The sequence below is a fragment of the Canis aureus genome, chromosome 10 (genome assembly GCF_053574225.1).
Source record: "Canis aureus isolate CA01 chromosome 10, VMU_Caureus_v.1.0, whole genome shotgun sequence".
NCBI classification, from domain to species: Eukaryota; Metazoa; Chordata; class Mammalia; order Carnivora; family Canidae; genus Canis; species Canis aureus.
In genome coordinates, this window is record NC_135620.1 from 58797352 (window position 1) to 58821397 (window position 24046).

At 37.4% G+C, this 24046-nt stretch overlaps 2 protein-coding genes across 9 annotated transcripts in view; one reads left to right on the forward strand and one right to left on the reverse strand.

The window, feature by feature from the left end:
- Positions 1 to 21280, forward strand: part of STX17 (syntaxin 17) — a 72990-nt gene extending 51710 nt beyond the window's left edge. For 3 of the 5 annotated variants that reach the window (XM_077912698.1, XM_077912699.1, XM_077912700.1), the window contains exons 7-8: positions 6622 to 6708; positions 7455 to 13873. In XM_077912698.1, the coding sequence (XP_077768824.1) occupies positions 6622 to 6708; positions 7455 to 7694 (327 nt within the window). In that variant the 3' untranslated portion in view covers positions 7695 to 13873. Of the gene's footprint in view, positions 1 to 6621; positions 6709 to 7454; positions 13874 to 15019; positions 15101 to 18723 lie in introns of those variants that run through there. The other 2 variants (XR_013388169.1, XR_013388168.1) reach the window with 2 other exon arrangements.
- The window catches only part of ERP44 (endoplasmic reticulum protein 44), a 92974-nt gene continuing 89860 nt past the window's right edge, over positions 20933 to 24046 (reverse strand). For all 4 annotated transcript variants that reach the window (XM_077912694.1, XM_077912695.1, XM_077912697.1 and 1 more), the window contains exons 11-12: positions 23248 to 23350; positions 20933 to 21284 (exon numbers count right to left, since the gene is read on the reverse strand). In XM_077912694.1, the coding sequence (XP_077768820.1) occupies positions 21183 to 21284; positions 23248 to 23350 (205 nt within the window). In that variant the 3' untranslated portion in view covers positions 20933 to 21182. The remainder of the gene's footprint in view (positions 21285 to 23247; positions 23351 to 24046) is intronic.

The following is a 24046-nucleotide window of genomic DNA, read 5'->3' on the forward strand; positions in this document are numbered from 1 at the left end:
TTCAGTGCTAATCCCTTCATCTGCTTGTTTTCTAGTTTTTATATTTTTTCTTAAAATCTAATGCCTAAAATTGAACATCAGTAAATTGTTTAAAGCATTTTCCTTTTTTGATGCTTCTAAATCAGAAGAAGCAAAATGCTTGAAGTTTCTGGATTAGGTAGCTATACAATCTGTCAATATACTTGCATATAAAAGGGAACGATACAAGAATCCCCAAATATTTGTTGTTTCAGAATCAAGTTTTATTCAGTTATTTTAACTCTCTGATTTAATGCTGTTTGTAAAATCTGTACATGTATGGTTCTGCAAGTATATACATTTGTCAAAAATCATTGATATCTACACATAAAAATTTGTGAATTATAATGTATATAAGTTATACCTCAATAAAGTTGATTTAAGAAACAAACTAAACATGTACAAAGTTCTCATTCCAGACAAATACATTTCCCTTCTAAAGGGATAGGCACATGAAAGGAAAATTGAGGGCTTGTGGCCATTTAACAATTATATATCCAATTAGGTTACGTAAGCAGCTCCCAACCCCTAATCTTAGGAAGATTTGTGTAGGAAGACTTTGGCTATAGCCATGGTTCTATACAAATGTCCTATTTATTATAATCTGTGTGAGGCCATGGGACAGAAAGCTATTAGGCAGAAGCTCAAAGGAGAACCCCTGATTACTATTCCCAGGGTAATTGAGTTCTCATGACCAAATGGTCAGGACTCACAGAAGCTCCATTTAGGCACCAAATGACTTGGGAACATAAGCAGAGTGACCACATCCTCTAATTATCATCACATGGATGTGATAGATTCTAGACAAATTAGCCATGTATTTTTGGAGCCCTTTCTATGTGCATAGTACTGTGCTAAGTAGGCTCAATGAAAAGTAAAAAATAGTTTAAAAAAAAATCAGGGGGCCTGGGTGGCTCAGTGATTGAGCATTTGTCTTTGGCTCAAGTCATGATCTGGGATCCTGGGATCGAGTTCCACATCGGGCTCCCCGCAGGGAGCTTGCTTCTCCCTCTGCTTATGTATCTGCCTCTTTCTATGTTCTCTCGTGACTAAATAAATCTTAAAAAAAAAAAAAAAAAAACAACCCTATAGGATAGTCTTGATAATGGCATAACATTGTGAATGTACTTAATGCCACTGAATTGCACACTAAGAATGGTTAAAATAGTAATTTTTATATTATGTATTTTTTTTACCATAATGAAAAATGAACCTGCAAAGCCATTGAGAGATCCAGGTGTGATCCAATAATAAACTAATATCTACTAAGCACCCTGCTTCAGTTTTCTTCAATCTTTATTGCTCAAGTGCCCTCTTCTCTTCCTGTAACTGTGGAACTAGCCTTTTTTCTTGTCAAGGGGAATTTAAAGAACTCTGGGCCTGTAGCCCAGTGGCATGTCACCCTTGCTGCTGGTCCAGTTTTGTTTCTCCCTTCTACCTTATTCCCTATGGTTTTTACTCTGGATACCTAAAAACTGGATTGTAAAGGATTAGATCAGATCAATCAGATTTATTACCTATTTGACCTTAAGAATGTTGTTTGACAACAATGTGCTTTATAAAATTGTGGGACGACTAAATGAGATAATGTCTTTTACTTCCCATCTCGTTTCCTTTCACTGACCCCCAACTGCACTCCTGCCTTTGTCCTTCCCTTATAGGATTCCCTCTTTGGCTTTTCTTTTTTTTAAAGGTTTTATTTTTTCATTCATGAGAGACAGAGAGAGAGGCAGAGACATAGAGGGAGAAGCAGGCTCCTTGCAGGGACTCTGATGTGGGACTCGATTCCCAGGCCTGGGTTCACGACCTGAGCTGAAGGCAGATGCTCAACCAGGGTGACCTGAGCCACCCAGTCATCTCCCTCTTTGGCTTCTTGCTTAGAGTTTTACTTCTGCCACCACTGTTACCTTTAGACATTTTAGTACTATAGTCTCTAGAGTCCCTCTCCTATTGTTGAATCCCATGATATCAGCATCCTACTTTCCTACTCTGTTTATCACCTACTCTAGGTCAATATAATCCTGGACTCTGTCTGTATATAGTAGTCTTTGTATGTTTCTGAGCTTTTCTGTGTGTATTATTTATTGGCTATGATTAAGAATTATAGATTACATACTTTTGGACTTAAAAACCAGGATAGCTCAGTGTTACCTGGATTGACCAAGATCCAAGATTAGTGCTAGCCTTAAAAGATAGCTAGAATTGCGAGAGTCAGGAATATAATAAAGGAAAATAACTGCAGTTTTGGCAATAACTTCTTAAAGAAACCCATAGCTTTTTTGGCACATTAATAAAACCATACAACGACTAGCAAGACTCTCCAAAGGAGAGCATTTTTATTGATGTAAATAGATTTGGGTGGATTTTTTCAATGTATTATGTTGCTTGATAAAGAGGATGCTGGTTATACAAGTGTCCACAATAAGCATTCAAGGGAAAACTGCATTCTACTTGACCAACATTAACTTAATAAATTACTCTTTTTTTTTTTTTTTTTTTCAGAATCTTAGATGCTCCTACAACTGCTCATTAAGATTCAATTATTTTTTCAGGAAGATAAAGGGCCCTAACTCAGTATTTTTAAAAATGAAATTCATAGGCATATTCTTAGTCTTTTGAGAATTCTTTTCCTTTACAAAAGGGAAGAGTCTTTATATTACTTTACAGAAACACTAGTGTCTTTCCTGTATGGTTTAACTCTTTGATAAAGGGATGCTGAGAATATATAGGAGGGGCCAAAGTATAAAATGTCAAGAAGGGAGTTTGAAGATTGTCAAATGTGGGAGACCCAGACAGAGGAAAGCAACATAAGCAAATCAGAAGCACAAAGGGGAGGTTGGTAGGTATATGGGAGGAGACTTCTGAGCCACTATCATCAGGAAGTTGGTTTCCTGTACTCTGCAGTAAGGTGGTAGTTAGATGGTTTGGCCCAGCATAAAGAACCAAAGACACGGTGAACAAGTCTGAATGGAATCTAGTTTGGCATTCTTAGACAGTGACTGACAACTGGCACTGGTTTGCTGCTTAATTATAATTGTGTCATTGATCTTCTTTAAATTCGATATTTATGAAGCAGAATTTGAAGATATGGGCAAAGTTTGGGCTTCAAACCAAGAAAAATAGGGGAAGAAAAGGCAAGTCTGTATAACTGAGGGACGGTTGTTGATCCCAGGAGAGGGACTGGTCTGCCCTCTGCCTTATCTCCATGTCCACATTTAAGCAAGCTTCCACATGTCGGTGATTAAGTATTCAAGTGTGGGCTACTCCTCAGGGTGAGACAGACCTCATCAAGTACTGGTGATATCAGTGATAAGGGAGCATCAGTGATCTCAGGCTTCATTTTGTCTTGTGGTCCTTTCTCAATTATACCAAAAGATTTTTGTGAAAAAATATTTAAATTATTTTTAAATTTTTATTTATTTAAAAAGAAGAGGGAAGCCTGGGTGGCTCAGTGGTTGAGTGTCTGCCTTTGACTCAGGGCGTGATCCCAGAGTCCAGGATCGAGTTCTGCATCGGGCTCTCTGCAAGGAGCCTGCTTCTCCCTCTGCCCATGGCTCTGTCTCTCTCTGTGTCTCTCATGAGTAAATAAATAAAATCTTTAAAAAATAAGAAAAAGAGTCATAGAACTGAATATCCAACCTTTTTAAGAAGGAGTATCAAAAATATTTCTCTGAGGCGATGAGATGAAACAGGGTATAGAAATGACAATAAGTCTAGCAGGCTCCATCATCTTGATGGAATTACTTGGGGACTGAGAGAGAGGAGGAGACATGTTGGGTTTTTTTCCGTCTACCCCTCAGCTCATCAAGAAGTGGAGGATGATGGTAACACCTGTGATTTATCTGCTAGCACAAACTTTCAGGCAAAAATGGAAAGTGTTGGGGGTGTCCCAAATGGAAACAGTGATAGAAATTCAGTGTCATGGGGCACCTGGGTAGATCAGTAGTTGAGCGTCTGCCTTTGGCTCAGGTCGTGATCCCAAGATCCTGGGCTCGAGTCCCACATTGGGCTCCCTATAGGGAGCCTGCTTCTCTATGTCTCTGCCTCTCTCTGTGTCACTCATGAATAAATAATTTTTTTAAAAAATCTTAAAATTTAGTGTCAAATCCCGGTAGGCTGGAACTGGAGAGTACTATGCTAAGCAAAATAAGTCAATCAGAAAGAAAATTACCATATGGTTTCACTCATGTGGAATATAAGAAACAGCTCAGAGGTTCATAGGGGAAGGGAGGGAAAACTGGGAAAAAATCAGAGGGAGACAAAACATGGGAGACTCTTAACTACAGGAGATTGAGGGTTGCTGGAAGGAAGGTGCTGGGGGTGATTGGGTAATGGGCATTAAGGAGGACACTTTAATGAACACTGGGTGTTATATGCAACTGATGAATTACTGAACTCTATATCTGAAGCTAATATAACTATATATTGGCTAATTGAATTTAAATTTAAAAAAAGAAATCCCAACAGGTTGGGTATTATTAGTGTTGGCACTTATGCTTCTGTGGGTTGGAAAAAGAAAGCTAACATTAAAAAAGTTTATTATATGAGGAAAAGAAAAACAATGAATGACTAGGAGAGATCTAATGTTTTAATGCCCAAGAATTTTCAAGCGTCATAGGAAAAGGTTTAATATGCTTTTTAGAAAAGAAAGATGGGAGCTAAGCTTTCTTGAGAAGATCATGACTTGTTCTATTTTTCTCCTCACACTCTACAGACCCTATCTCATTTTAGCCTCACTTCAACTCCCTGAGGTATATTATCCTTATTTGAGAGATGAGAATATTGACACCTGGAGAATTTGAGTAATTTGTCCAAGGGCACACAGTGCTGGGATTTAAACACAGGACATCTGTCCAAAGGTTGTGCCCTTAATCCCATTGTGTGGACTTGCAGTATCACTTGGGAACTCATTAGACATGCAAATTCTCAGGCTTCACCTAAAGTCTACTGAATCAGAAACTCTGGGTGTGGGACCCAGCGGTCCATGCTTTAATAAGTCCTCTGGGTGATTCTGGTGTGCACTCACATGCAAGAATCACTGTTGTACTTGTCTCTGACAGAAATGTTCAGAAGAAAACTGATAAAGGACTTTTTTAGGGGTTGTGTTAGAGATTGCAAGATAGCAGGGGAGAATACAGGAATGAAGCGATACCATGAAAGGTCTACCAGTGAAAAGGTACATACTTGGTGTATGAGAAGGGAAGGAATGTCAGTAAGGCTGATAGGAAGCAACTGTGGGGAAAAAATCAGCTGTGTTGTTACATGTTCTTTAAGATGGTTGGAGTTAAGTGTAATATCTAATGCAGTGTAAGTTAAGAGGGAATCAAGTGCTTGAGGATTAAACTTGAATTATTTCACAGTCATTGTAAGAGTGGGATTTAGCTGGGATCAAAGAGGGATTCTCTTCCTTTTTTCTATGAATTAAAACAACAACAACAACAAAAAAAAAACCTAGGAGTGCCTCGGTGGCTCAGTTGGTTAAACATCCAGCTCTTGTTTTTGGCTAAGGTCCTAATCTCAGCATCGTGGGATCAAGCCTCATGTTGGGCTCTGCACTCAGCATGTAGTCTGCATAAGGCTCTCTGTCTCTCTCTCTCCACCCCCTTCCCCATATGCACATGCTCTCTCTCAAATGAATTAATCTTCAAAAACAAATAAAAACCCTGGCCTATATATTGATGTGATGGTGGTCACTTGGGTTTTATACGTTTATTAGAATTTATCATACTGTACCCTTAAAATGGGTGCATATTATTGTATGTAAATTCTGTCTACATTTTATTTAAAAATTCCCATTGTTCCTGTGGCAAGTAATTGAGTTCCCATCCCTGGTGGTGTTTGAGCTGAGGTTCAGTAACCACTTGTGAGAAATGTAGTGGGGCTTCACCTCTGAGAGGAAAATCATTCCTTCTACCCAGAGGTTCTATGTGTCACAAGTGCTATTGTGTCAGCACAGGTGTTGCCTTTTTTTGTAGATTGCTTTATTAATATCTTTGATCTGGAACATCTTAACTTGTCATGATTTTAAAATGTATTAAAGTGTACAGGTGTGAAGCTCAGGACAGTAAATTCATTCAGTGCTCCCTACTGCATATCACAAGTAGAAAGTTTTAATGACAGATCAAACCAAATTGTGTTCTCATTTTTAAAATGTAATCATTTGTATTTATTGGATCCAGGGCATTTTATTCCTAAGGCAAATTTGCCTGTTTTAAATCTTTGACTCTTCAAAGAAGATAAGGAGGTTTTTTGTTTGGTTTTGTTTTTTTTATCATCAACTTCTACATGTAAATGCTTATTTGGATTTTTCTTCTCTTAAAAGTAGATTCATTTGGAGAATAATATGTATGTTTGAATTTTAGTGTGAAATGCTTTCTCCTATAAAGGTGCCACCCTTTTATTATCTAATAAGTCCCCCTCTTTTTTTATGTATACAAGTGAATTTGTACTTTCAACATAGTTTATCAGACGCTATTAATGAAGCACTATTCAGACTGCAAGGCTACAGTACACGGGATCCTGATTACAGGAATTAAAATAGTGTGTATTGGCTGACTGCTGCTCCCCAGCAGGAACGCTCACTCATAATTCCTTTGCATCTAGTCTCAGCAGGAGAAGATTGACAGCATTGAAGACCATGTCAACAGAGCTGCTGTGAATGTTGAAGAGGGAACCAAAAACTTGGGGAAGGTAAGATTCTGCTCCTGCTGACAAATCAATGGTACTCTGGCTCCCAGGAATCTCTAGTATTAACCCAATTGATCTGCTCTCTTTAATGTGGAGGGAACCAGCAATTAAGGAAATAAGGAACAAATGACACATAGGTAGTGCAAGAAATCAATGACTGTTGTAATATTCTACTCTAAGATCCACTCTGTTGGGAGAGAAATTTTTTAGGGAATAAACCAAAGCCCTGCTATAAGGCATTTTGGTGTTATAAGGGAGCATTTGTAGAGGTTCAGATAGTGAAGTAGAGAGTGTTGGCGGAATCCAGTTGGGGCAAAAGTGTAAGGATGTGACGGCATGTGTGGAGTGCGACCGTCTATTTTCCATAGAATATTGCTTTTAGCCCCAGGTATACAGCACAGAATAATCTCTATGCAATGTAAAAGCTTTGGGGTATCTATAGTAGCTGAAACTGTTTAAATAAGCTTGCTAGATAGTTAGTAGATTGATTGTTTTGCAAGTAAAATCAATTGGCAGTAGTCTGCTTTTTATAGCTCATTTCTCTAAGTTCTGAGACCAGAAGCAATTGTAGTACCTGTGGAATACACCACTCCCCCCACTCCCCAATCTCTAAGGTTAATTATGTACCAAGAGTTAAAGAGGCATTGCCAGGAGTAATGAGAGGAAAATGCACATCACCACAGGCAGATATTCTCAACTCAATTTCTAAATTGAATTTTTTATTTTTTTTATTTTTCTTTTTTTTACAGGCTGCAAAATACAAGCTGGCAGCTCTGCCTGTGGCAGGTGCACTCATCGGAGGAGTGGTGGGGGGTCCGATTGGCCTCCTTGCAGGCTTCAAAGTGGCAGGAATTGCAGCTGCACTTGGTGGTGGGGTGTTGGGCTTCACAGGTGGAAAATTGATACAAAGAAAGAAACAGAAAATGATGGAGAAGCTCACTTCCAGCTGTCCAGACCTTCCCAGCCAAACTGACAAAAAATGCAGTTAAAAACCAAACTTTAGTATTATTGGCGCCAACATGTCTATTCTAATGAGGACTTTTGCTGCTGTTGGACACTCAGCTTTTGGAACATGATTCTATCAAGATAGTGGCTGTAGATGCTCAAGTGGGATTGAACTGTGATGAGTGGATGTATTTTGTTGTTTGCTGGAGTGTTAACAGAGATGTTAGAGATTGAGGAGCCTGGACTGAGGGTGAGCTACGTTGTCAGGTAAAGTTTAAAGACTGCCAAGGAGCAGATTTTCTGCCTGGAAATGTGAAAAATGAATTTATAATATTGATAAGGACTCGAAATGTGTGGACATGATGTTTATTCCATAACCCTGACTTGGAGACCCAAAGGCTGAGTGTATTATAAGCATGCTTATTTATCTCCTAAATATAGGAGGTTATTTAGGCCTGTTAACAAAGAAAAGAATGGGGAGTTCAGGAGCCTTTCTTATCAAATAAGGAAATCAGGATCTGGTGAGGGGCAGGGGTGAACTACATAGTGGAATCCATTTGGTGAACCCTCTTGTGGCTTGGTCCACCTGTATATTCTGATGAGGGACACTAATCATGTAAGAAAATGTAAGAAGTGTAAGAAGGTGCACTTCTCTTTGAGATATCTTAGTTTGTGACACAAGCTTCTCCTCTGAACTCTTCCTTCTGTCTCTTTAAATAAAGAACACAGACTCTCGAGTGATAGGAGACTATTGAGCCAGTCACTAAACTTGCTCTGTCAGCCTGTCTCTTAACACCTCAAAGATCTAGTGCCCTCTGCCTTCCCTCCCTTGTAATTCTGACTCAGGGGGTGATTCTACCCATATGTACTGAGGACTTGTCTCATAATCTGCTTTCTTGTATTGTCTCCCATCTCTGTTCATCCTTTCCTGTAACCTCTAGGTTAAAGAGAGAAAGAAAAGAAGAGAAATCTCCAAATATTTCCAACACTGTTAGAGTTTGAGATAAAGAATAAGCAGAGGGTAAGGGCGATACCAGACCATTTCTTGGGACGTCTTACAATTTCAAGAGACTGATGTGCCTGCCACACAGGGAATCTCTGACCCTAAGACTTTTCAGCTGGCCCTTGGGGGAGCTAAGAACTAGCTTTCTACCTCACTTCTGTTACTACCATCTTTTTCCCCAGGCTTTGCTGTCTCCTGTGCTTTATTTTACTTTTCACAGCTGTTACTTCTTCCTAAGAATGGCATTCTTGCTCGGCTTTTCTCACACTCAAGATGATAGACAAAGCCTGTTGCCAAGATTGGTCCTGATGAAGGATTTGTGGTGCTAATCCCAACACTTGACATTGACAGCAAGCATGGCTCAGCCCAATGCAGTGTGTATCTCAAATAGCAAAAAGGTTTTAATTTTTTGAAAAAGAATTGAAAATAATAGGTAGCCTCATCCTGTACCCCCCAATTCATTTGAAATAGGAGGGAACCACCTTTTGCCTTAATCATTACTATTTTCTGGGGGCAGAAGAATGGATACCTATACCACAAAATGTGTGAGCTCAGGAGCCCCAATAGTCCTCAGGTGGCTGAGTGGTTTATTACTTCTCTCTTGCTGAGTTTACTCTTGATAATTTTTATTGTTTGTTTGCTACCTTTTACTTCTTTCTCTAATCTAGACAGACCTCTCTCACACTTTTTTCTTTTGACTCATCAATGAATTCTAATGAAGAGAAAGCACCATTTTTTACTGCCATCAAATAACTGGAAAATATCAAGTATTGCTATCTGCTGACTTGTATCTTCAGTAGAATGCCAAGAAGGAAGTGCTTTGAATAAGCGTTAGATTCTGATCCAGTATTTGATACTGGGTATCCGTAAGGTTGGGATAATTGCTTTGGAGCTCCACCTCTTTAAATATTTTCTGATTCTTGCTGTCCCTTTAACACAGGGTAGTCAGACCAGAGTGAGGACCAGACTCACCCAGGTTGCTTAACTTCAGCCCCATAGGTAACTCTAACAATAGCCAATCTGGCCTGGTCAAAAAATTGATAACATTTTTAAATTTTATGCCATATAAATTTAAATTTTAAATTTATAAAATTATAAATTTAAGGTATTAGTTACATCAGGATTCAGCTGTATCATTGAATTCTATAATTTCTAAGTGTTTTGGCTTTCAGCGTGGCCCAGTCTTCATGGCTCCATATCATTCCCACTCTGCCAGCCCACAGTTGGCTACACTTTTTAGCCCATCATCTTTTTTTTTTTTTAAAGATTTATTTATTTTAGAGAGAAAGAGCATGAGTGGAAGGGGCAGAAGGAGAGGGAGAGAGTCTTAAGCAGACTCTGAGCTGAGCATGGAGCCTGATGTGGGGCTCAATCCTGAAATCATGACAGCCAAACCAAGAGTTGGACACTTAACTGCCTATGCCAGCCAGGTGCCTCTTAGTCCATCCACCATCTTATTGGCACTAGGGACTCATTATCCTGTCAGGCTAGTTTTACACTGAGAACTAGAGAAGAGAATAGGCCTATAATTGAAGCTTATATTTTGTTTGGGGATTTATTTTCTACCAGCCAGTTTGGGACACCACTGTATGTGCTCATATAAGCCTTTGATTTTTACTAATCAGGATTGGAATATCAGGAGCAGTCTTTATTTATGCTCAGGTAAACCACAGTCCTTTTACAAAGTCTTATCATTTAAAATTATTTAGAAGTTGTATCTAATTTCCCCATAATAGAACATAATAGCTAACTTTTTGTAGAAATTTCTTGAAGTGTTTAATCAACTATAAATGATATACCTATAAAGTGTTTAGAGGTATGAATTAGTTAATATGATGCAGAAGCCAATCTTAAACTGAATTTAATGCCCTAGGTATCAGATTAAATTCATCTTTTCTGTGATTCATGTCTTATTTTTACTAGATTCAGATTAGAAGATAAGGGTCACTTTGATTAAGTTCTTAAAAATTATAGTGGTATAAACTTCCAGTTATAAAATGAAGTCACAGAGGTGGAAAATACAGATTAGGGGGAGAAAATATATAGAAGTTCATTTGAATAAATGCAATGCTCCTAAAGACTTTTTTTTTGTTTTTCTAAAGACTTTTTGATCTACTAATACGAGAATTTCTCCCTAGAGACCTTGAAACTTTGTGGTTGTAACCCACGGTAAAAAAATGCATTTACATCAGAACTCAGCATATGAATAATGGAACAATACCATTATGTGTAGTGTTCTCTGATGTTTTTTATTTCAGTTTTTAAAATATGGCTGGTTGCAACCTACCTATTGATTTCATAATCTACCAATGGGTTGTGACTCTTAGTTTGAAAAGAAGAAAACACCCTATGGAGGAACTGGTATTTATTGAATATCTTCTCTTTTCCAGGCACTTCACTAGGCATTATATAGGTAAGGAAACTGAGTCTCAAAGAAGTTAAGTGACTTGCAAAGGGTTATTCAGCTGTAAAAGGTTGAAACCAGAGGAATGTTAACCAGGTCTCTTGAACTACAAAAATTTCAGTTACTCTCATACTTCTGTGTATAAAACTGATTCATTCATCCTGCTTCACCTAAACACCAGTATATTCTATAAGGCAGGCTTGCTGTGAAATTTCATGTGCCAACAATTTGTGGATTTTTTGTTTGTTTTTTGTTTTATCTTTTGTCATGAAGTGTCCTGCAGCCTCAAAGTTTTTAATAGTGGCTGATGCAGTTACCTAGCTGAATTTGGTCCTTAGACTGTAAAATTAAAAATGTTTCTATCCCATCTACGCATCCTACAAATTTCCTTGTATTCCGTGAGTTATAGCCATCTTTTCAGTGTTTTTTTTATATATTAAAAATGAACTCTACTGTTTTAAAAATCTATCATAACTCATAGAATCAAATGATTACTGTCTTTTAAAATGGTACCCTTGGGAAGCCATGTACTTACTGCAGTGATGCTATATTACTTAGAACATGTTTGAAACTTTTCTTTTGGAATTGGCTCCAAAGACATTTTGCAAACCACATAGAAAAGCCATCTCAGCATTTTATTAGTCACGGATTACACTCCCTTGTCCTTATGACCTCTCCTCTCTTCCTTTCTCAGTTTTGCTTTTCTTCTGCTGGCTTAGTTCTCCTACCCACCTTTGCTGGAGCCAATAACCCAGAAAGCGGGTATGCTGGCCAGAGTTCCTGGAGCAAGAACTTTTAGTTTATATTGAAGCTGAATGTTATAAAGGGAGAATCCTACAAGTCCCAAAACCTTTGTCTGTGGGCTGCTTGTAAATGTCATAAGTAGTTTGCACAGGAGTAAGGACTGAAATGTTGATAATATCAATCACAAGAAGGTGAGGAATCTGGAAATAGAAGTATGTAATGTGCAGCATTTCTCTCCAGTGAAGAACAGAAACCAAACCAAGCCATGCTTTTTGTTAACTTAAAACTGAAAGGTGTTTCTCAGGGTCCCCTTTGCCCTTCATTGCTGCCACATAACATCTGGGAGGAAGGATGATGAAAAGCCTGGGGAAAAGGTTCTCTTGTGAAATGGACAAGTTCTTCTCTTGTGTTAAAGTACAATGTAGCTTTGCTCTCAGATACTTAGGAATATTAGACAATGTTCTTAGAATCAGAAGACTAATAAAAGGTAGGACATCTTCCCCATGAGCCTAAATTAATGTAAACAATTCAGGTTCTGTTTGTGTTTTTAACATTTCATTTTGTTTGTAACAGGTGGTTCTTGGTATTTATATTCGTTAATTTGACACCATTTTACAGAGAAACTTCTTTGGTATTATAAACAGTCAGTGGAAAAAGATGCATATTATTTTTCACATTACTACCCTCAAAGAAATTATTTATTTCCAGAGATAAGAAATATATCTGTGTAAATTCAAAAAAGAAATAAATTGAATAAAAAAAATAAATTGAATAAAAATGATTTGCCCAAGATCAAAGCTAGTTAGCACAACAGCTAGAATTATACCAAGGTCTAAGAAAAAAAAAAAAAAAAAAAAAAAGCCAAAACCCTCAAAGTAATTTAACTGAGGTTTTGTTATGCTATATCAAGTTGCATGCTGAGGCTTATGGTCTTTCAGACCAGCTTAAATTCCAGATCAGGCAATAGCTATAGTGAAAAGAAAATAGGATGGGGGATCAGGAGATCAGAGTGCTAATTTTGGCTTTGTCTCTCCCATGCTAAGCTTTTTCTTAGTGTGGCTGCCTTCCTTCCCCTGTTCCAGCCAGGGATTCGCTAACTGTAAAGCCCAGCAGTTAGCAGCTTGACACTCTCCATTCTTCATATCTAGTCTCTCACTGGGTCCTGTCAATTGTACTTTGAATGTTAGTTGTATCCACTTCTAAATATATTCATGGTCATCACTCTAGTAAATGACTGTATTACCTCATTCCCCCTACCTCATTTTCCCCAACTTTAAGCCATTCCTCACTTCACTGCCACGGGAATGAGAACCAGGTCCCTCTTCCATTTTTCTGCTGAAATAATTTCCAGTGGTTCTCCCTTGAATACTCAATAACGTTCAAACCCCTTAGGTTGGCCTTCACAGCTTTCCTTATTCTGGCCTTAGCTTTCTCTCTTCAAACTCAACTACTCACCATCTGACAGTGCCACTGAGAATCAGACATTCCATAAAAATGATTTTAAGGTTTTTAAAAGTTACAAACTGGTAATAAAATGTTTACATTTGTTCAGATGAAAATTCTATAATACTGCATTTTACACAACTAGTCAGCCTGAAAGTTAAGGAAAATCTTTTGTCCCCCCAGAAGAAATTATATCCAATTTAACCTCCGAAACAATGTCAGTCTTGTCACCTGTGCATCCGATAGCCAGAGCATGGGGACTTTTCTTCAGCAGCATAGATACTCCAGCCTTGAATGGACCATTGTCTAGCTCCTGTGAGAAACTTGACTAATAAATATTTGAGAAGAACAACTCAAGATACATGTTATTCATACATTTCTCAAGTACTTGAGATTTTCTTGTATTATGGTTAATCATGAAAAAAATGTTTACCTGGACTTCATTAATTAAACACCCTAAGATATTTTCCATTTTATTGTTAAACCCTTGATGTTAGCAAGGGTCAGCACAAGAAAAGGCCCAATGGTGAGAATTTCTACAAATTCTGTAAAGCTTACTGAATTCATTATGTTGTTGAGTGGTGCTTGTATAAGGAAACACGCAATAAATTCATTCAACAAACAGTGAATTGAATGCCTGTTGTGTGTTTAGTGCCAGGGCCATACATAGAAAAATGTTAGACCCAGAGAATCTACCCTCGTAAACCATTCAAGCTAATGAATTCTGATACATAAAGCAAATAAATCACGGTAACATGTGGTAAGTACCTTATAAGAGGAATGAACAAAGTAAGATAAGGCACCGAAGATGAAGTGGTTTGCTGCCTGGAATAAAAGGGGAAGGCTTGGTGGGACCTGTGCTATTGGAGCAGTACCTGAAAGAAGGTTTTGCCTGACTGAAGACAGAGTTGTGGGCTCTGGGGTGGCAGAGGAATTGCACGTACAAAGGGTTGAAAACATGAAAGAGGATAGCGTGCTCAGAGAAAAACCAAGGAATTAGATGTTGAGAGTGGTGAAGCCGGTAGTTTGGAAATAGAGACTAAGGTGGTTATGCATGTTTTTAATCTAATAATTCTTTGTTCAAAGGAATCAATGTGTTGCTTTGCATCAGATAAGACTTAGAATCCTCAGAGTTCTTCCTTTTAAGGCCTTCCTTGCCTGGGAAGTTAGTAAACCTCACCTTTGCCGGAGTTCTTGGTATGTTTGGCATATTTGCTTTCCTTTCCCACATGCAAGAAGTGATTTGTGCTTTCTTGTCTCTCTGCTGTGAGATCCTCTGCTTCATACTGAATGCCTGCTTTCTTCCTGTCCTGCTATTTATTCCATAAATATTTATTGAAAGCCCACTGAGAAAATAGTCATGAAATTTACCTGTTGGTGGCCAAGACTTTCATGGTCCAGTTTTCCATTTCTACAGGAGTATTTCTTAACCACTGCAATTCATTGGCTTCATTCACTTGTGGCAAATTCTGCAGTTTTATAAATTCATAGCTATAAACTTCTCATTTGTAGTGGTATGATCTCCCCAACTAGACTGTAAGCTTCTTTCAGGGCAGGGACTATATCATCTACTTCTTGGAATATTTTTTGGAATGAAATACACTGATGAGAAAGGGAAAATAAATACACCTCCCAAGAGTGACTTCTAGGTAATGAATGATGGGGTCCTAGCTTGGGTGTTGTACCATCTTTCAGGGATATATATGGATATGTGAAAAAGCCTTCCAAGACATTTCAAACCTTTGCTCAATACTCACTTTTATATATTAACATAGGACTGAATGATGCAACAGAAGAAATCTGGAAAATACCTCCAGGACTTGGGAGCCATGAATTGAAAATTTCAGAATTTGGAGGTAAAGCTATTTCTATTTTTCCAACTAAGAGTCATGACTTAAAGAGGATATGGGATCTGAATCACTGAAGAAATTGTTTGGAAAAGTTGGGTTTATCTTCAATCTTCCATAGGATTGATGGGGTCAGTATAGTAGGGACCCAAGAAGGATTTAGAATCTGATGGCCTAGTATTAAAACGGAAGTAGCAGCAGGAATTTAATTGCTCTGTGAGGCAGGCAGGGAGACTAGAATTAAGAAAGTGCAGGGCTGAAGTGAAGGGGTAGGCATGTGACGGGATTTTGACCCAAGGTCTCCAGTACCCAAGTTCACGTACTTTTCCCACCAAACAGCTTTTCAGCGAGTTGACAAGAATGAAAAGGAATAAAGTGCTTGGCACTTACTAAGTTTATTCATGGACGTTAGTTCCCTTTCTTTCCTTACTAGGTTTAAGTGTTCATTACAAATTGCTACCTGTTATTTGCGTTGGGGTGAGGGTGAACAACTCAAGACTTCTTAGCCTTCACGTACTTGAATTTCCCCTTCCCTGTTGATACCTTGGCCTGTCTTACAGGGGTGTCATGAAGATGAAAACAATTAGTACATGTTAAGTGTCCAGGATGGAGGCTGGTTCATATTAAATGTACAAATGTTAGGAGGCTACTGTTATGGTAATTGTTACTATTTTTTCCTAAAGTTTAAAGGAACAGCACATTAATGAGAAAGCATCATGGACCTATGAGAATCTTGTTAGGAGGACCTCTAAAATGAGTGGAGACTTGATAGAAACACCAAGAATTCTGAAAATAACTTTTTCAAAAAAGGCTTGTTATTAAGAATATGGTATAATGATGACAGGTGACTGGGGGGGGGGGTGTGGAGAGTAAATCTTTTTTTTTTCTCTGATAAGAAGATACCCAAACATGAAAATGTATTAACAGGTCCAGGTAGGAATAGGGTGATGATACATCCCAGCTAGTCTGGGACGATCTTGATTTACATCTTTTGTCCTGGTGCAGTTATTACTAATGCTTCCTTTCACTCTCAAATATCTTAGTTTGGATGAAAAAAATTACATGGTCACCCTAGTTATAAGAGCAACGAAAATAAGTGCAGAGTTTGTTCTCTCCCTCCCCCTCAAAAAAAGCATCTGTGTTAAAAGAATTTGTTTCTAGGCTTGGGCAAATATCATCCTCCTAAGGTTAGTGGGAACTTGTAAATGTGATTGTAAAGCACTACCACTAATTTCTGAGGGACCAGAAAATAAAAAAGTGCCAGAATACTGAGCGTGGGCAGAAGGCTAAAATTTAAGGGGTAAAGTTCTATTTCAAAAGCCATGGACCAGGGAATTTACCTTGTAATCTAGAAAAATTCTGAAATAGACTGTCAAACAATATGTTAAATCAGAAAGCCATGTTCTTTATGAAGATATGAAGAATGGGTCCGTCAGGATAGATGCTCTATCCTATTTCCCTCTGTGTGTAGCCAGGGAGGATGCATTTGGGGCAGTGGTGAGGGCAGGAAAACAATCATAGTATCAGGCTTCCCAGACTGATCGAATCCTGTGTCATGTGCAAATTTACATATGACATCAGAGGAGTTGCCATGCAGCTTTCTCCCTGTCACCCATCCCAGTAAGTAAAATGAAGCACAGCACAGACAGGGCAATTACACGATCTACTGGAGTGGCCCAGAGCTGGAAACAACAGGGCAGCAATTCCTAGCAGTGCTTTGCTACTACAGTCAGACTTTCTTATGATTTATTTCTTTGAGAGAGAGAGAGGGCAGGAGGGGCAGAGCGAGAGAAGCCTCAAGCAGCCTCCCCACTGAGCATGGAGCCCCAGGCGGGACTCGATCCCACCACCTGAGCCAAAAACCAAGAGACGTTTAACTGAGCCACCCATGCGTCCCTGCAGTAACATGTTAATAGAGAAAAATGACAGCCTCTACTAATTCTCCTGGAGCAGAGTCCATTCTAGGGACAGTGATATTTTCCTATCCTTTCTTCATTTATGATGTAATTTGGCTCCCCCCCCCCCCATAAGAATTATTGATCTTACAGTGCTCTCGATTGCTGGGAATACAAAGGTAGAGGAGTTCCTGCATCTGTGGCATTCACGTGGTGTAAGAAAAACAGATACATGTTCCCAACTGTGTATTAGACTGAGTCCTCTAAAATACATCAATAAAGGGCTGTGGGACCACAAAGGGTGATAACTGTCCTGGGCACTGAACGATGAATAGACAGAATTTGTTAGGCAAGGGAAGAAGGAAGGGGGCATTTTAGAAAAGCAGTTTCTAGGCTGCACTTTTCTTCCTCCTCTCCAAAACCCACTGTCTAAGGGCAGGTCAGTCCTTCCCCGGCGTGCTCTGAGGGCGAGCCTGGACACAAACTAAAGGCCAGGTTTGAGCTATCAGCATCTGGATTCATATAGCTTCCTATTCTGATTCAAGTACGATTAAATCTAAAAAATAAAAACTGGAAAAGCTTGTAACTGGTCATCTGGGTTCAGAGTAAAAGGTTCACATTATATTTATGACATATGACAAATTGAATTAGTAAAAAGTCTAAAATATAGAATATTTTATAAATATAGTTTTATTACTTGTAAATACATACAAAAATTCAAACACAGCTAAAAAACAGTTGCCAAGCAGAGGTCCTATCCAACCTGTTTTAATGAACACATAAACGGTTATAATCAGCATAAAACCATTTAAGTCCTGAAACAACTGTCTTCAGGGTCTTTAAATATTGGGCTTAAAAATTGATAACTGTTTTATTCTTACCACCTATTTAAATCTTTTCCCCAAGTATAGATTACTAACATTTCAGTTTGGTTTGTGAGATGTTTTATCTAGAAAAATAGCTAAAGCCATTAACTCTAGTTATTTTGAAAACTGGAATATTGAGAGTTCCCTTCCAGTCTTCCTCAGGATTTCCAGTGCTAACAGCACTTAAAACTTCCAGCAGCTCTTTGGGATACCGCAGTTTGGTCCAAAGAGCCCTAAAATTATTTAATGTGGCAAGATTGTTTTTACTTCTCACTTTTGCTTTTTTGTTTAATGTTAACTTCATTTTAGCCCCGCTAGATTAGGTCTTCTCGTCAGGGAAAAAAATAAAAGTTGAGTTCTGCTTTTCTTAATTGTTTATGTGTGTGTGTTTTTCTAGAAGAGAAAGGGATGACCAGGGGTTTTCTTAATTGTTAATCCATTACACTCCTTCATCTATTCTTTTTACCCTCAGGTTTTTCTATTTTTTTAATGCCTTCTTGGCAACTTTAGCACTTTCTGCAAGGTTAAGCTCCTTGAGCTTTAGTATTTCAACAGTTTTATATTTCACTCTCTTTTTTGGCCCTTATCTTGCCAGTTTTTCCTTCGTCTGTACATGATCTTTGACAACTTCATCATGGAGCTTGACGAGATGCTTTAGATGCCTATTCTCTAGCTTCTTCTCCAGGTTCACTTAACTGTTTAAAACTTGTTTAGAATTTCATCTAAAGAAGTTTTCATCCTTTTATGGTCCCCCTCACTACTAGACCAATTTTTGAAAAACTTGAAAAGGCTGGCAAGCAGAGGGACTGCTTCTAGGTTGGGTTTTGCAGCTCAACTGTTCTTCAGTCTTGCATTCTCTCTCTCTTCACAGCTGAGGAGCCTGAAGCCCAAAGTAGACTGGATAAATGAGAAGACTTACACCTGTGACATTCTCTGGTGCATGGTTCAGAGGGAAGAAGTCTGAATTGTGAGTCCTAGGTTCCTGGACATTCTCTCTGTACGTCCAGCTGGTGACAAATCCCTATGGAATCTGCAGCTTTGTTATGTTGTATCTGTTCCTCTCCATTTCTTAGTTCTGACCGTTCTCTCTCGGGTGCTGGACCTATTTTATCATATCTAGACCTGCTGCCAGAGTATTCTTTCTCAAACTTAAATATGAACATACTTCCTGGCTTAAAATCTGTAAGTGGATCTCTGCTGCCCCTAAGACACAGTACAGACCTATCAGCTTGGCATTCAAGGCCTGCAGTCAGCTCCCATTCTTTCTCTAACTTCCTTTCTCATTTTCTTAGCCACAGGCCTCCTGCTCACTCCACCCTCACTAGCCCTATAGCAAAAACTTATTTTCTCTAATACATTTTGGTGTTTTGCACTTGAGCTTTTTTTTTTTTTTCTTTTATAAAACTGGGCACCCAGTCCTGCTGAGCACATAGCCCTTGAGGGGTACAGAAATTACCCACAATATCACTTTGCATCTCACTCATTCAGTAAACATTTGAGTCCCACTATGCATAAAAGCTAAATAATGCAGCCTCAAATCTATTTTAGCAGCCATTCAGTTATCTTCGATCACATTGAACATGTGTTCCTTGAGGCCTTTTTCATAATAACTACTCTCAAGTCAGCTCTCTGCAATCCAATATTTGAATGTTATCTTTTGTTTATAATATTTTAAAAGCCAATTACAGGATTATAAATTTATTCCAGTTAATTGCAAATGCTGCTTTTGCTGTTGTGTGCTGCCTTGTTGAAGGTTTATGAATTTTCATTCTAACTGCCTCAGATTTGGTCCATCCTCTGACCTGAAGACTACAACTTGGATTTCAGAGTTATTGATTAAAAGCAATGAATTAAACAGAACTAAAACCCAACCTTGAGGAAGCTCTGTCCTGCTTTTCTAATTAACAGTCTAGTAAGATATATTAAACATGCCCCTTATCACCTTATTAACATTTATTATTCTGAATGAAATGATGGGTAAGTCATGCATAACTAAGAACTCTAGGCTGATTTTTTAAAAATAACAATCATTAAATATGCATTATAAATATTCACTTTATTTTAAAAGAAATGGAAGATGTTACATATATTACACACTACATATAATGGCACATGTCAGCCTTTTAAGCTTAAAAATAATCTTTCCCCAAACTGGGATTGACTTAGACTCCAAGTATAAAATGACTCTTGGCCTATAGCACCAACCCAGGCCCAGAGGAAAGCCAATTTTGAACCTGTCTGTCCTCTGGCATTGGGCTTCCTGATATGACACTGAGGGTCCTCTCCCTCTGGTTTTGTTCCCTGGCAGTATTGAGGCCTGGCACAGGGACCCATTTGACTATACACTGCAGGCCTGGGAAATCAGGGAATCTAGAGGGGGTAGGGTCCTCTAACAATTTTACAATGGAAAAAAATTAAGAACGTTATGTGCCTTACTGTCGTTGATCTATACAACTATAACAAGACTCTACAAGATAGAAGAAGATTAGAATTAATGAAATACAATTTCTCTGCTGGTTTTTGTCTTTGGAAATTAATGTGTCATGATAGGAGGAGCCTTAAAAGTCATCTGGTTCAATACTGGTAACCTCCACTAGTATCTCAAATTTAGGTTTAATTCAAAGTTTTAAATGCCATCCATATGCCATTTTGTTAGACAAACACATAGAAATTTAATAACACTTTTCATTTTCTTTTTCTTAATTCATAAGGACAATTCCTGCCAAATGTTCTGGCTTATGGCTCTCCTCCTCTTCATAGTATGTTTAAGTTACATATTAAGAATCCAAAAAATACCACTATGGAATTTTCATAAGCAATATCCGACCAATCAGTAAAACACAGTACGCAGTGTGAAAATTTTAATTTATTCCCCTCCCAAGTATCCAGAATATATACCCTCTTAACTTTGAGAAATGTGACAATGAAAATACCAACAAGATTGATTGGTTGTATATAAAGAAAAGCACATACTACACAGGAGACGCCCCTAAGTCCTCCCTAACCTAGTAGTGCAAGTTAATGGTATGTTTCTGGCAATGTCACCTTTCATTTGATTTATAAAAATTTTACAGGACAGATTTAAAGCAAAGATAGGCCTCTGATTTTTATTTTTATTTTTTTTATCCCTAACAGGTTTTTAAAAAGAGGCTATATTAAATGACAATGCATTTTGAGTCAGGGGGAGGAAAAACAAATTAAAAACCCAAAACTTCTTTCAGTTTATTCAAAATAAAAATACACATAGAATTATGAAAATATAGGTTTACTATTTCCACCACGTAAGTTGATGCTGCTGTTTGAAAGGTTTGCAAATTGTTTTTCAAGTTTTTAAAGCTCATCTCGATCCCTCAATAAAGTATACCTATATTCGCTGGGTGCTAATTTCTGGAAGGAGCTCTCAGGTGGACTGCTTGCTACATCTTGGACTTGCTACAAAAGAAAGAATAAAACATTTTATATCAATATATTTTATGGAGTTACACTGTTTTAATAAGTATCAGATGAATGGTAGTTTTGTAATTATTTGCTTAATAAAGATGTTGTGACAAACACCAGAGTTAAGTTTGAAATCTTGCTTTCCCCATTCAGTTGCTCTTACTAAATATTCTCCAGGGCAAGGTTGCCACAAAGCCCTTACCTATGGACCTGTGGACAGCTCCTGAGGTGTAGTGGAAGGCAACAAAATACCTGACACCTAAGTGCTTTCCTAGACTCTTTTGTAGAGGTAGCACAACTGTGATTAATTTGGTCCAAACTCTTAAAAACTGACTACAAAGAGGATTAAAGGCACCAACTCTGTAAATAGAGCTTTCATTTAGCAATTACCTGGATACCAGAAATTGGTTGACATAAGGAGGAAAATAAACATTTCCATACTGCAAGAAATTAATTTCTGTAGTATTTTACTTGTGCACCAACGGTAGACAAAAATACACAGCAGAACTCTGAGAGTGACTTCTAAGAATTTCAAAGAAAAGTGGTAAGTAGTCAGTCTCTCCTTTATCTCCACACTGTGAGCAACTCAAGAACAAACATGTTGTCATTGTTTTAATATCCCCCAGTTAACATAGGCACATAGTACCTGTGGTACATACCACGGACACTGGCTCATTCCCATTATAATGAAAAAGCAGAGTCTGCACATTTCCCATTTTATTTTTTCATGTTCCCCTTCCCCAATACATTTTTTATTTGTATTTTTACTGAGATATATGTTTGGTTTAAGCCATAATTATTTTGCTATAAAATATAAGAAACTCATTGTCTAATGGAGTAGTTGAAGTAAATTAGGATAATAATGGTAAGTAACATCTTTTCCTAACCTGATAAAATATTAAGCAGGCCTACTTTCCTAAAGGAAATAATCGCCTCTAGGTGATTGCCAACAAACTGCTTCTATAGCTGCCTAATTATCAAAGAAAAACCTGACCTCAAACTTCAGGAAAAGCATGTCACTGGATTCTAAAAGGGAACTCTCAACAATGAACTTAATTGGACTCTTCAGAAAAAACTGACTTAGCTTTTCTTTTAATATGTGGAGGTTCTTGGGCAAAACAGTGAAGTTCTGGGCATATGGGCATAAGTTTTGTTACATATCATCTTTCCTCTTAGTATATACTGGTAATAGACATGATCTAACTCAATAATGCATCAAAATGCAACATTTAGGGGTGTTTAACAAAGCAGGAACATAGAAATTATTTGTAACAAGTTACAAAGTAGAACTAGTCAAATTTTTAGGCTAAAATTTACATAAAAAGCAAGAACAAAAATTTCATATAAATTGTTGTGAGGCATTCTACATCTCAAATGAAAAGCTGCATTAAACCTTAAGTTTTTTTTATATTTAAAACATTTATTTTTATTATTTTTTAATAATAAATTTATTTTTTATTGGTGTTCAATTTGCCAACATAAAAAAAAAAAAAAAAAAAAAAACTTAAGTTTTGAGCACCAGTGAAGGTGCTTAGGATGGTTTAGCAAGAATAACGAATCATTATTTTCTTTATAGTGTGGTCAATCTGGCCCTAAGGAAGACTTGACCAGTTAATGGAATCCATTGACTTCTTCACTGATCTATGTGCTTCTAGTTCTTACCTCTTGCTTCTGTATTTGGAGCCAACTGTATTTAATCCTTTTACCCAAATTCCACAGAGGATATATACCACATCAGTTTATGTGATCAAGAAATTATACTGTATCATTCTTGCAACTTTTCTGAAGTTACATAATTTTAAAAATGAATTTTAAAAAATAGAATTTATTATCTTGAGTATGTTCAGAATTTCATTATAAAGATCTTTAGAAGCAGAAACTCAACCTTGTATAAGAGCTTTAGATCCTCTTCAAAGCTAACTGAAAAAGAGTTCCCACTGAAAAACAAGAGTCCTACCTGTCCTGGGGCTATATCAGTTGGGTCAGGACCATGATGGAATTCTCTGTGCAGTTTCCCAGAATGTAAGTCAAATACGAATTGCTTTAGCTTTCCAGGAATTCTGAAATTAAAAGTAAAATAAAAATTTAGCTTAAACTGTTAAAATGGACTTACCTCTATTTTACCAGGTTCACACATTAAAATTTTTTTCTTTAAATTTTACCTACAATCCTACCATACCGATGCAAACATTTTAAACAGTTATAATCATGAAATATAGATGTTCAGTTTTGTGTTCTAATTCTTGCACTTGTTTCAGAAATTTTTCTATGCTTATTTTCTATGCTTATTTAATATTTAAGATGCATTAGAATCTATCAAGATGTTGTCCTAAAACTTAACCATTCCTAATTCTTGGGCATTTATATTTTTTCCTTAAAAAATATATATATATATATAAATATATATATAACTTAAAATATATATAACTTAAAATAACAATACTTAAATAACATATATATGAAATATGTATAAAATTATATTTTTTCCTTAAAATACATATAACAAAAATACATAACATATATATAATATATATATAATATATATATATAAAACTTAAAAACCTCATGTTCTGCACAATCACACTAAAAATAACAGGGGTCAAGAGAAAAATAGCATTAGGGGCTAACCACTTGAAACTATGTAACTTTACAACCAGAGTACTTACTATGAAGAGCCTAGAACAAAACTACTAGTACTAGTAGCCTACCACTGTGTCAGCCAGGTGATCCTCTGTAGCCTTAATCTGGAGCAAATA